The sequence below is a fragment of the Oncorhynchus mykiss genome, chromosome 10 (assembly GCF_013265735.2).
Source record: "Oncorhynchus mykiss isolate Arlee chromosome 10, USDA_OmykA_1.1, whole genome shotgun sequence".
Lineage (NCBI taxonomy): Eukaryota > Metazoa > Chordata > Actinopteri > Salmoniformes > Salmonidae > Oncorhynchus > Oncorhynchus mykiss.
The window spans coordinates 13,572,431-13,588,440 of record NC_048574.1 but is presented as its reverse complement, the minus strand read 5'-3'; the positions used below and the strand labels follow the sequence as shown (position 1 = coordinate 13,588,440).

At 46.3% G+C, this 16,010-nt stretch overlaps 1 protein-coding gene across 2 annotated transcripts in view; it reads left to right on the top strand.

Annotated features, from left to right (window-relative positions):
- The window catches only part of LOC110533364 (serine/threonine-protein kinase 10), a 58,377-nt gene that overhangs the window by 38,984 nt on the left and 3,383 nt on the right, over positions 1 to 16,010 (top strand). For both annotated transcript variants that reach the window (XR_005053587.1, XM_036989717.1), the window contains exons 9-16: positions 3,678 to 4,283; positions 7,114 to 7,244; positions 8,260 to 8,383; positions 9,912 to 10,091; positions 10,354 to 10,446; positions 10,533 to 10,662; positions 14,421 to 14,545; positions 14,866 to 15,054. Coding sequence is in view for 1 of the 2 variants with exons in the window: in XM_036989717.1 (XP_036845612.1) it covers positions 3,678 to 4,283; positions 7,114 to 7,244; positions 8,260 to 8,383; positions 9,912 to 10,091; positions 10,354 to 10,446; positions 10,533 to 10,662; positions 14,421 to 14,545; positions 14,866 to 15,054 (1,578 nt within the window). In the remaining variant the exon portion in view is untranslated. The remainder of the gene's footprint in view (positions 1 to 3,677; positions 4,284 to 7,113; positions 7,245 to 8,259; positions 8,384 to 9,911; positions 10,092 to 10,353; positions 10,447 to 10,532; positions 10,663 to 14,420; positions 14,546 to 14,865; positions 15,055 to 16,010) is intronic.

The following is a 16,010-nucleotide window of genomic DNA, read 5'->3' as shown; positions in this document are numbered from 1 at the left end:
ATACACAAATTGTTGCAAAATGCTTGTTTCATACTAGCCTTATACAATAGATCTCAAAGTGGTTTGGCTTATTCAACCAAGAATGAATCTCATTACCAATCATAATGGGAGGAAAATCAAAGGAGGGTGTGTGTAGCAATGTCATCTTAATGTCTACGTACAATAACGGCTGTATAGAATTACAGTACATCAACTTTTGACAGTTTCTATGTATGCTGACTTCAGAATGTTTCTGCTAGCACGCCCTAAACCCCACAATCCGCAGCTTCCTGTGTGTGTGTGTGTGTGTGGTCTACCCTCTAACTGGGGAGTGTATTGACTGAGCAGGGGAGGTCAGGACAGCGCTCACTGAAGTGTGGGGGTGTGTCTGTGGTGTTAGGAGTGCAAACACTGAGTTGGACACACACACACTGAGATGGGGCCGAGGGGACACACACACAGACTGAGATGGGGCCGAGGACACACACACACACACACTGAGATGATAGAATACAAACGCACACAAACTCGAGCACATTCTGCACATACTGATAGTCGCACACTCCCGGGGTGACATCGACCACCAGCTGCCATTATGTCCATGATGAGGACTCTTTGTATGGTCATTCCACTATTCAAACACTAAAAGGCAATTTCTTGCACAAAGATTGCGCCTCATCCAGGATGTAAAAACAACCTCAATGGAGAATCTGCATAGAAAATGTTTTGTTTTTTTTCAGGATAAGGGTTAATCTGTTTCAGGGAAACACCCCCTAAAACATATACTATTCAAATCCTATCAGATCTATTAATCAAACACTTCTAGTTAAGTTTTTCTGTGTACTTGCCATGTGATCGACTAATGGGTTTGTGGTTTATGCATGTATAGGGGGAAAGTGAATTAGAAAGTGAGAGAAAATCTGAGGACACTCACTCACAACTCACTGGAGCCAAACAAAGGAAGAGAAACCGGAATTCATGCTTTCACACACCCATTTACCCACCGCTAAAAATACATGCTATTTGTCCTGCACACCGGCACAAATATCGCCTTAGCTTCTCCTCTTGACAACTTCCTTATTCAAAGTTTGACATTACCCCTATTCCACAGATTTTATCTTTAAGTTAGCATATACCTTATTTTTCTAATAAAACTGTACTAAAACGAAGTTAACGACATTAGACTGGTATTATGTGATATGGACCTGAGGTAATTTCAGGTCGGTCATTTTGGGTGGACCCTAGCAGTTGTCTTCATTATTGTTTTTGCTAAGCTTAGCTCATCAGTATATCAGCTGTCTGTCTTGTCCTCTAGTCTTATAGCTGCTGCTGACGCAGTCTGAAATCAGCACACGCTCCAAACTGCTTTCACCTCACAAACACAAACGCCCCTGCCCCAGAGGGAAACTCGAGGCCTAAGAGTGCATCTTTCAGGAAACCTTAGACCTCCTTTGCGCTCGCACGCACGCACACGCGCAGGAACCCACAGCATGTGCATTGGCGGAGTGTAGAGGCTGTGAATAGCCCTCTCAGGGCCTGGGGCCTCATTTATCAAAGGTGTGTGTGAACGTGCGTGCGAAAAAAGACTAAACCTTGCGTGCGCTAGTTTTCCTGCAAAGGTTGGTATTTATACTTTTTGAATTTGATGGGAAAGTGTGTGTATTGCCACACAAATCCCAGACCATGTGTATGCGCAACTTCTAGTGGTTGATCAACTGTATTACATGCAAATGTTGTTGTTGGGAGAAATGGAGGTGTTTGACGCACAGGAGTTATAATAATGGTAGGCTAATAACATTAAAACGTCTAGGCCTAATGATAAAATATATGCATATGTTGGTAAAAAGATCCCATACCCAGTTTGCATAGCAGAATGTTGCTTAATATATTTATTTTAATTTGATTATATATAGGCCTAAATCATAATCATATAGCAGGACGTGTCCCTCGTTTTCTGACATGACTGGTATATTCCCGCTACACAACCAATATTAGGATACCATTTATCCATCGCTGTTTCAATAACTAACCATGCTACCATTTATCCATCGCTCATTCAATAACTAACCATGCTACCATTTATCCATCGCTCATTCAATAACTAACCATGCTACCATTTATCCATCGCTCATTCAATAACTAACCATGCTACCATTTATCCATCGCTCATTCAATAACTAACCATGCTACCATTTATCCATCGCTGTTTCAATAACTAACCATGCTACCATTTATCCATCGCTCATTCAATAACTAACCATGCTACCATTTATCCATCGCTGTTTCAATAACTAACCATGCTACCATTTATCCATCGCTCATTCAATAACTAACCATGCTACCATTTATCCATCGCTCATTCAATAACTAACCATGCTACCATTTATCCATCTCTCATTCAATAACTAACCATGCTACCATTTATCCATCGCTCATTCAATAACTAACCATGCTACCATTTATCCATCTCTCATTCAATAACTAACCATGCTACCATTTATCCATCGCTCATTCAATAACTAACCATGCTACCATTTATCCATCGCTCATTCAATAACTAACCATGCTACCATTTATCCATCGCTCATTCAATAGCTAACCATGCTACCATTTATCCATCTCTCATTCAATAACTAACCATGTTACCATTTATCCATCTCTCATTCAATAACTAACCATGTTACCATTTATCCATCTCTCATTCAATAACTAACCATGCTACCATTTATCCATCGCTCATTCAATAACTAACCATGCTACCATTTATCCATCGCTCATTCAATAACTAACCATGCTACCATTTACCCATCTCTCATTCAATAACTAACCATGCTACCATTTATCCATCTCTCATTCAATAACTAACCATGCTACCATTTATCCATCTCTCATTCAATAACTAACCATGCTACCATTTATCCATCTCTCATTCAATAACTAACCATGCTACCATTTATCCATCTCTCATTCAATAACTAACCATGCTACCATTTATCCATCTCTCATTCAATAACTAACCATGCTACCATTTACCCATCTCTCATTCAATAACTAACCATGCTCGAAAGTAAATAGACTGGTAACCTATGACAGTATGGGTAGGCTACAGTCTTGTTTTGCGATATGAGCGTGGCATAATGGCCTACTTAATCTTAGAGCCTATACCAAGGCAGGAGATAGTTTGATAAATTGCAATCATTTGTTGCACACACATCCTAGAATCTCCACGTATGCCAGAATTTAGTAAGAAATGTACGCACGGTTGATAAATGACCCCCCCACCCCAGATCTACCAGATAGTTCATTCTGGTATTAATATCTGTAGATTTCTCCAGTTGTGTTTAGAGGAGCCAATTGAAAGGCTGGCCGCAGTTGTAAATATGGCAGATGACGTTGTTTGCTTAACGCTCCAAGACAGCTCATACCTATCTCAGGATCTCTGAGCAGGGGGACTTGATGTAGGTCAGAGTTTCAACAGGAATAGCTTCATTCCACGAGACGGTACCACTAAAGGTCAACACCAGCTTTCTGCTGCAATATGAAGCCAAGAGACTAAGACTATTAGGCATTAAGGCAACATCCATTTAATTTGGCTCATATTAGAGTGATTACATTCAACATTGGCACTGAAGGTGCTTCTGGCTGCTGACAGCTTCAAATAACAATGGATTTCTTCTCCTTTCCTCTCTTCCCTCCAGTCTCCAGACAAGGACCCGTCTCAGACTAGTCTAGAAGGGGACCAACCCACAGACACACCCTCCAAAACCCCTGTGGTGGACGAGGCCAAACCCCCCCTAAGACCGCCCCACAAGGTCGATGACCAGCTGATGGACCGACAACTCCCCGACGATGGCATCAGCATCATGGACTCGGACAAGCCCGAGAGCGAGACCTCCGGTAAGACCGCCTCTGACTCGGGCATCGAGGATGGGAAGAGCACCCCCACTTCGGACGAGGGCAAGCCCGTGGACACCCCCGAGACCGAGAACCCACCCCTGCTGGCACAGCCTAAGGTGGTAGAGGTACCAGAGATACCCCAAAGCCAGGAGGAGGGCAGCACCCTTACCCCAGACCCCACACCTCTGATCGGGATGAATGGCAGCATGAGGAGTGGGCCTCCGGAGAGGGCCTCTATAGGGGCTAACATGGACAACCTGATGCCCCACCCCAATGCCAATGGCAGAATCTCCAAGAGGTACTCTGACGCGGGAAGCATGTCTGCCTCTGAGAGCATGGACATCAGCCTCAACCTGTCAGGAGACATGTCAGTCAACAAGGACGACGGGACCCTCTCCTCCAGGGTGGTGAGTAATCCCATGTTTAATGTCACATTCCACTGAAGATTTACCACAGTCTTTTACCAAAAAATCGACGACTTAACTTTTGTATGATTATTTCCACGGCCAGGCTCCAGTGCCTAACTGACCTATGGCCTTGGTGTACCTGCTCTGACTTGGGGCGAGACCGCTGTGACTTCCCTGGGCTTTTTTACATAACAATGGCTACCTGTGGACACGGTTAACACATTCCACGGTTAACACATTCCACGGTTAACACCTACTCACAAAGCAACTGTTTTGAGAATGCAGAGGTTGTTGAACTCTCATTAACATAATCACTGGAAACACTAGTGAGTAAGCTTCAGTTTTGTTATGTTACTTTATTCAAGGTCTGGAGATAATTAACCTTAGTGAAGCTATAGTTCTACTCTTACATATTTGGCATTTTATATCAAGATGTAACTGGTTAAACCATAACTTCTAAAGAGAAAAAAATGACCATTAAAAGATGGTATGGAGTAGAGCAGGGATGGGCAACTGGCTGTCTCCTTTTGATGGCCCTCGGATCAATTTTAGGAACTCAGTCGAGGTCTCAACTTACTGTTGCGAGTCAGAATACTAGAATTTTGAAATTTGGTTGTGCATCAACAGTTTTTCCTCTTATGTCAGTCCCTGATAGTCACATGTCAGTATTTTTTTGATTGCTACGTTAGTTTAAAGGCCAGCTATCTAAACTTGTTCTCATGGTCGAATTATCGGCCAGGGGCCCATTTGATTTTGTAAGTCAGTGTCACTCAGATATCATATTAAAAACTGCAAACATTTCTCTCCACTCTATAGCAAAATGTGTAGAATTGCAGGAAATGAGTTGTGCTAATTTTTCTCTCTGCCCCATGTCCTTTTAAAAAGTCACCAGACTTTCTGTGCTTCCCATTAACTTTCGTTTTAGCATCTTTTACTTTCAGTTTTGTACACCAGCTTCAAACTGCTGAAAAAAATAATATTTTTGGTTATGTAAAATATATTTCACAGCAGTCAATGATTCTCTACACTATACTTGTTTTGTTACATAAACTGAAATTAAGCGAACTATTAGAATTTTAGCGACCAGAAAATGGAGTAGCGATTTCTGCGTAGGGCTGCTTTAAAGCTGAAATCAACAATAACGAAGCGTCCTGCCTGCGCTTTCTGGGTAAAAAGCTGAGGGATGGGGCTCATTGACAGAGCTATGGATGCCAGGACTGATCATCCATGATATCAACATTATAGTTTTAACCATGTTTTGAGGCTACAGTGATTGTTTAAATGCACTTTCTTTAAACAAGCTTATATTTTTGGTTCTGATGGGGTATGACCGCTGAACTAAGTTCATGAGGCATTTCTAAGTTTTATATTCTTCAAGAATCAGTGGGTACATGTCATTCATTGATAAGTCCACAAATGGATCTAGCAACTGCAGATAGCCCCTTTAAACTGTCCATAACCTGAATTCATCCATTTTGGATCTTGTCAAGCAGTGGAGCTCCACTGACTACAAGCTGATATTTTTAAGGAGAAAAAAAAAGAAGCTGCATTTCTAGCAAAAAGGCTCTGATGGAATCAAACTACTGTTCTCTGGGAAATGGACACATCCATCCTTTAATGCCAAGTCTGTTTGAACTAATGTGACTCCATTTTCCATTCTTTTTGACCAATGGCTCTTTGTCTTGAGCTTTATTCAGCATTCAGAATTGTGGATGTCGTTTCTATGCGGTGATTGTTGCTATTCACTGTTGGACATGTGTTCCGTTTGTGATGTCTTTTTCCACAACAGATTGTTCAGCAGTCCCCCCCCCCCCCCCCCCCCCCCCCCCCCAAATGGGATTTTTGGGAGATGGGCAGGTCAGGAGGACCAGGGTTTATGAATGGAGATGTATGAGAGATCACAGGGAGGGAGGCTATTGCCAAAATGAGAGGCCCCAGCAGAGCTGCTGCTGCTCTACAGACCCCTGGGCCCTCTGAGAACACTGGATGTGTGCTCACTTGTTCACGTACATACGCACAGTGTGCACACACGCACAGAGTGTCTCTGTCAAAGGTTTAGAATGGCTACAGCAGGACATGTTTACTTCTCTGGTGAGAGATGTAGAGAGAACAGAGTTTGTTCAGCTGGACCTATACACTTTCATTTTTCATCAATAGGATTAATATTATTTCCACTAATAATTTTGAAATGTAGCCGTGTCACCCAGGCTCGTGCTACTCTTCCTGGGGAGAGACAGGAGTAGGTCTGACCCAGTAAGAATCAGTGTGGAGCCTGTCTATCTTTGTACTGTATTGGGGGTTGACAGAGCTCTGTTGTCAGAGAGAATCTCACTTCCTGCTTGGCTCTCCCTCCCTGTGCAGCAGAGCAGTGTGATTATAGAGGAACTTGCCCAGCAGGATCAGTCTTACACAAGTACTGCTCTTTCCTGTCAACTGGCAGGCAGGCTATACAGTGTTCTCCATTCACCACCTTCTCCTTTTAAAGACACTAGAGTGTTGTTCTCATGTTTCAAGGAAAGGAAACAAAGCATGAAGCTGACTATATTTCCTGATTTAAAAATGGTCTTAACAGTGTAAACAACACTGCTGCAGTCAGTCACCCAATTATGATACTAAACACACAGTCTTACTCTATATAGTAGCCTCTTAATCACTCTCTACCTCTGTCTCTCTCTCTCTCTTTCCCTCTCATTTTCAAGGGGCTTTATTGCAAGTGAAATAAACAATAAAAAGTGAACTGTAAATATTACACTCGCACACATTCCAAAATAATAGAGGCAAAAAGTTGTAACTGTGCAAAAAGTTAAAGTACTCTCTCCCCCCTTTCTAGGACTCTCGCTTCTCCAATAAGACATTGAAGCGCACCAGGAAATTTGTCATCGACGGCGTGCAGGTCAGTGTGACCACATCCAAGATCATCAGCGACGATGAGAAGAAAGATGAAGAGATGAGGTTTCTCAGGCAAGTCTCACTGCTTCCTGGTAAACCCTTCTTGTTTTCTCCCTGAATCAAGGTCAGGAAAAAGGGCTGGGTCTACTTCGCCTCTCTGTATAAAACAGGATCTCTGGTGCACTGAGTTGTTGAGAGCCTGGGCCGTGTTCGGATGTCCCCAATGTAAACAGACTATTTTGGGCATCCTGGTCTGCTCTTTTCCCTTTGAGATCAGTGCACAAATACACAAGAGGAGCTTTGTGACAGCAACAAGTGGCTAGACTTCATCTGAAAAATTGCAAATGTCAATATATGAGACAATGGCCACAGATCAGTGTGAGTCGTGTGAGCAACATGGCATGGAACATTCTATATTCCTTAGTGATAAGGAAGGATTGTGATAAGTCCCTAACAGTGATAATATATTTAGTTTACTAGTAAACACAATGTATACCAGTCACTGGTTTTATATGGGACAAATATTTCACTATTTCACATGACTATTATGACTCCCTAAATCCCCCCCAATCGACAACATAGATAATCTGGAAATCAAAGTGTTCTGAACAGTCATTCTCCCTGATTTGAAGACCTTGAGCCAGTAGCCTAGTGTTCTCACTGCTATCTAGTGGTGATAATGTGACACCACACCCTGTGTTGGTTCATCAGTCCTGTCACTCACACACTTGCTATCTGGTAGTCAGATTTCTCTCATTTCTAAGCTCTCTGTTGTCATCGTCATGGAGGCAGCAAGACTATTCCCTGAACTCTCCTCTTATCTCATGGAGAGAATATATTCTGTCTTCTAATATGAAAGAAACTTTTGTGTCATGGTGCTGATAACTGATTGTCTACAATGTTGTGACTGACTGTTTGTTAGATCTTTGATGCATTATTTGCCTCCAAGTCTTTTTAGGCAATGCCAAATCTCCCAGTGTTTTTACTGTCAAAGTATGTGAAGGTCAAGAACTATGACAGTAAGAATATTTGAACTTTGTGTGTGTTGTGTATGCGCGTGTGTGTGTGTGTGTGTGTGCCTGCACAGGCGTCAGGAGCTGCGGGACCTGCGTCTGCTGCAGAAGGAGGAGCACCGTGCTCAGGCCTTACTCAACACCAAGCTGGACGTTCAAAGAGAGCAAATGCAGCGACGCTTCGACCAGGAGATGAACGTAGGTCTACACACACACACCCCTCATTTAGTGTTTGCACTGATAGAGGCTTCTGACACACAGCTCTGTGTGTGTCACTAATGGAAGAAATCCCAGAATTCCTTCTTCCTCCATCTACACCAACACCAAACACCATGATATTAGCTGAGTTCACACCAACACCCACGCACTAGTGTCACATCAACCTGTCCCTGTCGTGCACCCCCCCCCCCCCCCCGCCGTGTCGTGTCAACGCCCCCCGCCGTGTCGTGTCAACGCCCCCCGCCGTGTCGTGTCAACGCCCCCCGCCGTGTCGTGTCAACGCCCCCCGCCGTGTCGTGTCAACGCCCCCCGCCGTGTCGCGTCAACGCCCCCCGCCGTGTCGCGTCAACGCCCCCCGCCGTGTCGCGTCAACGCCCCCCGCCGTGTCGCGTCAACGCCCCCCGCCGTGTCGCGTCAACGCCCCCCGCCGTGTCGCGTCAACGCCCCCCGCCGTGTCGCGTCAACGCCCCCCGCCCTGTCGCGTCAACGCCCCCCGCCCTGTCGCGTCAACGCCCCCCGCCCTGTCGCGTCAACGCCCCCCGCCGTGTCGCGTCAACGTCCCCCCCCCCCCGCCGTGTCGCGTCAACGTCCCCCCTCCGTGTCGCGTCAACGTCCCCCCCTGTGTCGCGTCAACGTCCCCCCCTGTGTCGCGTCAACGTCCCCCCCCTGTGTCGCGTCAACGTCCCCCCCCTGTGTCGCGTCAACGTCCCCCCCCCCCCGTGTCGCGCCAACGTCTCCCCCCCCCTGTGTCGCGTCAACGTCCCCCCCGTGTCGCGTCAACGTCCCCCCGCCGTGTCGCGTCAACGCCCCGTCCCCCCCCGCCGTGTCGCGTCAACGTCCCCCCGCCGCGCCAACGCCCCCCCGCCGCGTCGAGTCAACGTCCCCCCCCGTGTCGCGTCAACGCCCCCCCCCGCCGTGTCGCGTCATAGCCCCGTCCCCCCCCGCCGTGTCGCATCAACGCCCCGCCCCCCCGCCGCTACCACATCCCCCTGTCGCGTCAACGTCCCCCCGTGTCACGTCAACGCCCCCCCCGACGTGCCGCGTCAACGTCCCCGCCGTGTCGCGTCAACGCCCCCCCCCCCTCCCCCCGCCATGTCGTGTCAACGTCCCCCCGCCGTGTTGTCAACCTCCCATTGGATAGCTGTCTAATGGAATCCTTTTTCTACATCCCCCTCACCAAGAGAAATAAAAGATGAAGAAGACCTCTTTCATGTCTGTCAATTGACAGATTAAGTTATTTATTTGTTAATGTGTCAAGCACCCACCTAACAATAATCATTTTATTATTTTTAAATGTGGGATATTATCTCTGATACCCTTTTGACATTTTACAAATTATATAAAACTAAAATGTACATTCTACTTTTTCCAAAGTAACCTCTCCTACCCTCTCCAGCTCTAAATCCTTCCAGCCCATCTGGATGACCAGGATCATGGCTACTTATGATAAAAATATGGTGATAGTTTGATGGTGAAGGTGTTCAATTTCTTTCTCTGCTCCTCCCAGGCGAAGAAGAAGTACTACGACACGGAGCTGGAGACTCTGGAGAAGCACCAGAAGCAGACCATTGAGAAGATGGAGACGGACCACACTGTGAGGCTCAGGGACGAGACCAAACGCATCCGCGCCGAACAGGAACGCGACTACAACAAGTTCCAGGAGCAGATGAAGCACAAGAAGAAGGAGGTGAGAGGAGGGAGCGAGAGAAAATACGTGTGTGTGTGTGTACATGTTTTACTATACCTAAACCAACTCAAATTCAGAGAAGTGAGGATCTCACTTGTAAAAAGGCTTTTTCTGGCTTATGGGTTGGAATCAATTGTTGCTCCAGTAAAAGTCCTCACATGTATGTATAGTAAGATGTGTATCAAGCGTGTGGGTGATTAGTTAAATTAGGGAGGTATTGTTATTAATATTAAGTGTATGGATTTTACAATAACTTTTCCAGGTGAAGAATGAGGTTGAGAAGCTCCCCAGAAAGACCCGGAAAGATGCCATGAAGCAGAGAATGAACAGCTTTACACAGATGAAGCAAACAGAGGTAAATACAAGCTGCTTTCTTTCACTCGAACACTGACCTCTAAATCCAGTTAAAATGCTAACGTCTCATCACTTCCTGTGCTTCAGGAGCAGAACTTCCTGTCGGACCAGAAGGACCACCTGGACACAACGCTGAAGAGCATAATCTCAGAGAACAAGAGGGATATCTCAGAGACGGAGAGGCAGTGTCTCGACAAGAAACAACACCTCGTCAGAGGTACAGCGTCACACACTTGATGTCTGGGTGCCATCAACACTTAAATCAAATCAAATGTTATTTGTCACATACACATGGTTAGCAGATGTTAATGCGAGTGTAGCGAAATGCTTGTGCTTCTAGTTCCGACAATGCAGTAATAACCAACAAGTAATCTAACTAACAATTCCAAAACTACTGTCTTATACACGGTGTAAGGGGATAAATAATATGTACATAAATATATATGGATGAGTGATGGTACAGAGCAGCATAGGCAAGATACAGTAGATGGTATCGAGTACAGTATATACATATGAGAATGGTATGTAAACAAAGTGGCATAGTTAAAGTGGCTAGTGATACATGTACATAAGGATGCAGTAGATGATATAGAGTACAGTATATACATATGAATATGAGATGAATAATGTAGGGTATGTAAACATTATATTAAGTAGCATTGTTTAAAGTGGCTAGTGATATATTTTACATCATTTCCCATCAATTCCCATTATTAAAGTGGCTGGAGTTGAGTCAGTGTGTTGGCAGCAGCCACTCAATGTTAGTGGTGGCTGTTTAACAGTCTGATGGCCTTGAGATAGAAGCTGTTTTTCAGTCTCTCGATCCCAGCTTTGATGCACCTGTACTGACCTCGCCTTCTGGATGATAGCGGGGTGAACAGGCAGTGGCTCGGGTGGTTGTTGTCCTTGATGATCTTTATGGCCTTCCTGTAACATCGGGTGGTGTAGGTGTCCTGGAGGGCAGGTAGTTTGCCCCCGGTGATGTGTTGTGCAGACCTCACTACCCTCTGGAGAGCCTTACGGTTGTGGGCGGAGCAGTTGCCGTACCAGGCAGTGATACAGCCCGACAGGATGCTCTCGATTGTTCATCTGTAGAAGTTTGTGAGTGCTTTTGGTGACAAGCCGAATTTCTTCAGCCTCCTGAGGTTGAAGAGGCGCTGCTGCGCCTTCTTCACGATGCTGTCTGTGTGAGTGGACCAATTCAGTTTGTCTGTGATGTGTATGCCGAGGAACTTAAAACTTACTACCCTCTCCACTACTGTTCCATCGATGTGGATAGGGGGGTGTTCCCTCTGCTGTTTCCTGAAGTCCACAATCATCTCCTTAGTTTTGTTGACGTTGAGTGTGAGGTTATTTTCCTGACACCACACTCCGAGGGCCCTCACCTCCTCCCTGTAGGCCGTCTCGTCGTTGTTGGTAATCAAGCCTACCACTGTTGTGTCGTCCGCAAACTTGATGATTGAGTTGGAGGCGTGCGTGGCCACGCAGTCGTGGGTGAACAGGGAGTACAGGAGAGGGCTCAGAACGCACCCTTGTGGGGCCCCAGTGTTGAGGATCAGCGGGGTGGAGATGTTGTTGCCTACCCTCACCACCTGGGGGCGGCCCGTCAGGAAGTCCAGCACCCAGTTGCACAGGGCGGGGTCGAGACCCAGGGTCTCGAGCTTGATGACAAGCATGGAGGGTACTATGGTGTTGAATGCCGAGCTGTAGTCGATGAACAGCATTCTCACATAGGTATTTATCTTGTCCAGATGGGTTAGGGCAGTGTGCAGTGTGGTTGAGATTGCATCGTCTGTGGACCTATTTGGGCGGTAAGCAAATTGGAGTGGGTCTAGGGTGTCAGGTAGGGTGGAGGTGATATGGTCCTTGACTAGTCTCTCAAAGCACTTCATGATGACGGAAGTGAGTGCTACGGGGCGGTAGTCGTTTAGCTCAGTTACCTTAGCTTTCTTGGGAACAGGAACAATGGTGGCCCTCTTGAAGCATGTGGGAACAGCAGACTAGTATAGGGATTGATTGAATATGTCCGTAAACACACCGGCCAGCTGGTCTGCGCATGCTCTGAGGGCGCGGCTGGGGATGCCGTCTGGGCCTGCAGCCTTGCGAGGGTTAACACGTTTAAATGTTTTACTCACCTCGGCTGCAGTGAAGGAGAATCCGCATGTTTTCGTTGCAGGCCGTGTCAGTGGCACTGTATTGTCCTCAAAGCGGGCAAAAAAGTTATTTAGTCTGCCTGGGAGCAAGACATCCTGGTCCGTGACTGGGATGGTTTTCTTCTTGTAGTCCGTGATTGACTGTATACCCTGCCACATACCTCTTGTGTCTGAGCCGTTGAATTGAGATTCTACTTTGTCTCTGTACTGACGCTTAGCTTGTTTGATAGCCTTGCGGAGGGAATAGCTGCACTGTTTGTATTCAGTCATGTTACCAGTCACCTTGCCCTGATTAAAAGCAGTGGTTCGCGCTTTCAGTTTCACGCGAATGCTGCCATCAATCCACGGTTTCTGGTTAGGGAATGTTTTAATCGTTGCTATGGGAACGACATCTTCAACGCACGTTCTAATGAACTCGCACACCGAATCAGCGTATTCGTCAATGTTGTTATCTGACGCAATACGAAACATATCCCAGTCCACGTGATGGAAGCAGTCTTGGAGTGTGGAATCAGCTTGGTCGGACCAGCGTTGGACAGACCTCAGCGTGGGAGCTTCTTGTTTTAGTTTCTGTCTGTAGGCAGGGATCAGCAAAATGGAGTCATCGTCAGCTTTTCCGAAAGGAGGGCGGGGCGGTGCAGGGCCTTATATGCGTCGCGGAAGTTAGAATGACAATGATCCAAGGTTTTTCCAGCCCTGGTTGCGCAATCGATATGCTGATACAATTTAGGGAGTCTTGTTTTCAGACTAGCCTTGTTAAAATCCCCAGCTACAATGAATCCAGCCTCAGGATGTATGGATTCCAGTTTGCAAAGAGTCAAATAAAGTTTGTTCAGAGCCATCGATGTGTCTGCTTGGGGGGGAATATATACGGCTGTGATTATAATCGAAGATAATTCTCTTGGTAGATAATGCGGTCGACATTTGATTGTGAGGAATTCTAAATCAGGTGAACAGAAGGATTTGAGTTCCTGTATGTTTCTGTGATCACACCACGTCTCGTTAGCCATAAGGCATACGCCCCCGCCCCTCTTCTTATCAGAAAGATGTTTGTTTCTGTCGGCGCGATGCGTGGAGAAACCCGCTGGCTGCACCGCCTCCAATAGCGTCTCTCCAGTGAGCCATGTTTCCGTGAAGCAAAGAACGTTAGTCTCTGAAGTCCCTCTGGAATGCTACCCTTGCTCGGATTTCATCAACCTTGTTGTCAAGAGACTGGACATTGGCGAGAAGAATGCTAGGGAGTGGTGCACGATGTGCCCGTCTCCGGAGTCTGACCAGAAGACCGCCTCGTTTCCCTCTTTTACGGAGTCGTTTTTTTTGGGTCGCCGGCTGGGATCCATTCCGTTGTCCTGGTTGAAAGGCAGAACACAGAATCCGCTTCGCGAAAATAATATTCTTGGTTGTACTGATGGTGAGTTGACGCTGATCTTATATTCAGTAGTTCTTCTCGACTGTATGTAATGAAACCTAAGATGACCTGGGGTATTAATGTAAGAAATAACACGTAAAAAAACAAAAAACTGCATAGTTTCCTAGGAACACGAAGCGAGGCGGCCATCTCTGTCGGCGCCATTAGCACAATGACATTCGCTGATCCAGTGAGAGTTGTCTAGTCAGAGCCCCTTCACAGGGAATACAACTCCCTGAGCTCAGTTAAAGTACTGTACACCCTTGATCTGTTCAAGCCCTCTCCTCCTCAATAACTTAACAGATGCATACTCATTCAGAGTGATTACACTCTCCCCTCCAATTGGTCAATGTAATATAACTCTTTCTCTTATTTCAGCTGCTTTCAGAAGTCTATCTATTTTTCTGTCCTCAGAAAGGGAAGCTACTATCTGGGACCTAGAGGAGAAGAACCTTCATGAGAAGCACCAGTTGCTGAAACAGCAGCTCAAAGACCAGTATTTCCTCCAACGCCACCAGCTGCTCAAGAAGCATGAGAAGGTACAGTACAGTAACCCTGACCTTTGCAATGTGTGTGTGTGTGTGCATCCTCATCCGTACCTATGCTTTTGATGGGCTCCCGAGTGGCGCAGTAGTCTAAGGCACTCAGTGCTTGAGGCATCACTACGGACCCCGGGTCGAGTCCAGGCTGTATCACAACCGGCTGTGATTGGGAGTCCCATAGGGTGGCGCACAATTGGCTCAGCATCGTTAGGGTTTGGCCGGGGTAGGCAGTCATTGTAAAATAATAATTTGTTCTTAACTGACTTGCCTAGTTAAATAAAGGTTAAAAATAGTCATTTTATTTTTTGTCTCCTCAGGAACAAGAGCAGATGCAGTGCTATAACCAGCGGATGATTGAGGTGCTGAAGGCCCGGCAGCAGCAGGAGAAGGGTCGCATGCCCAAGATCCAGCGCAGTGAGGGCAAGACCCGCATGGTCATGTTCAAGAAGAGCCTCCGCATCAACTCCACGGGCAGCGCCTCGGAGGACCGCGAGAAGATCAAACAGGTACAAGAAAACTACAGAATGTCTGGGTAGAGAGAGGCGGAGAAACGAGGGAAGAGGAGGGTGAAGACTGCCGTTGTAAATGTAGAAATAAAATGTAACTGTTGAAGTGTAGCCATGGGATGAAGTCAAGTGTCAGTTAGAGATGTAGATAGTAAAGGTTAGTAAGGTTAGGCTCCAGGGGGCAGAAGAACCAACCAGACAGCTCGATGAATACCAGCAGGAACACACGATACAGTACAGTTTGTCTGGCTGGCTGGCTGGCTGTGATGTCTATTCAAATGGATACTTATATCAGAAAAGGTGTGCAAGTGATGGCTAGAGAAGAATGATCGAGCACACAGACATGCAATCACCATAGACAAACATTGGCAGTAGAATGGCCCATACTGAAGAGCTCAGTGACTTTCAACGTGGCACTGTCATAGGATGCCACTTTTCCAGCAAGTCAGTCTAAAATTTCTACCCTGCTAGAGCTGCCCTGGTCAACTGTAAGTGGTGTTATTGTGAAGTGGTAGGTCACACAAGCTCACAGAACGGGACCGCCGAGTGCTGAAGTGTGTAGTGGTGTGAAGCTTGCCGCCACTGGACTCTGGAGCAGTGGATGGATCACTCTTCACCATCTGGCAGTCCAACTGATTTATCTGGGTTTGGCGGATACCAGGAGTTTGGTGGAGGAGGAATAATGTTCTGGGGCTGTTTTTCAAGGTTTGGGCTTAAATCTTAATGCTACAGCATACAATGACAATCTAGACGATTCTGTGTTTCCAACTTTCTAGCAACAGTTTGGGGAAGGCCCTTTCCTGTTTCAGCATGACAATGCCCCTGTGCACAAAGTGAGGGTCGTACATAAATGGTTTGTTGAGCTCGGTGTGTAAGAACTTGACTGGTCTGCACAGAGCCCTGACCTCACTAATACTCTTGTGGCTGAATGGAAGCAAGTCCCCACATCTAGTGGA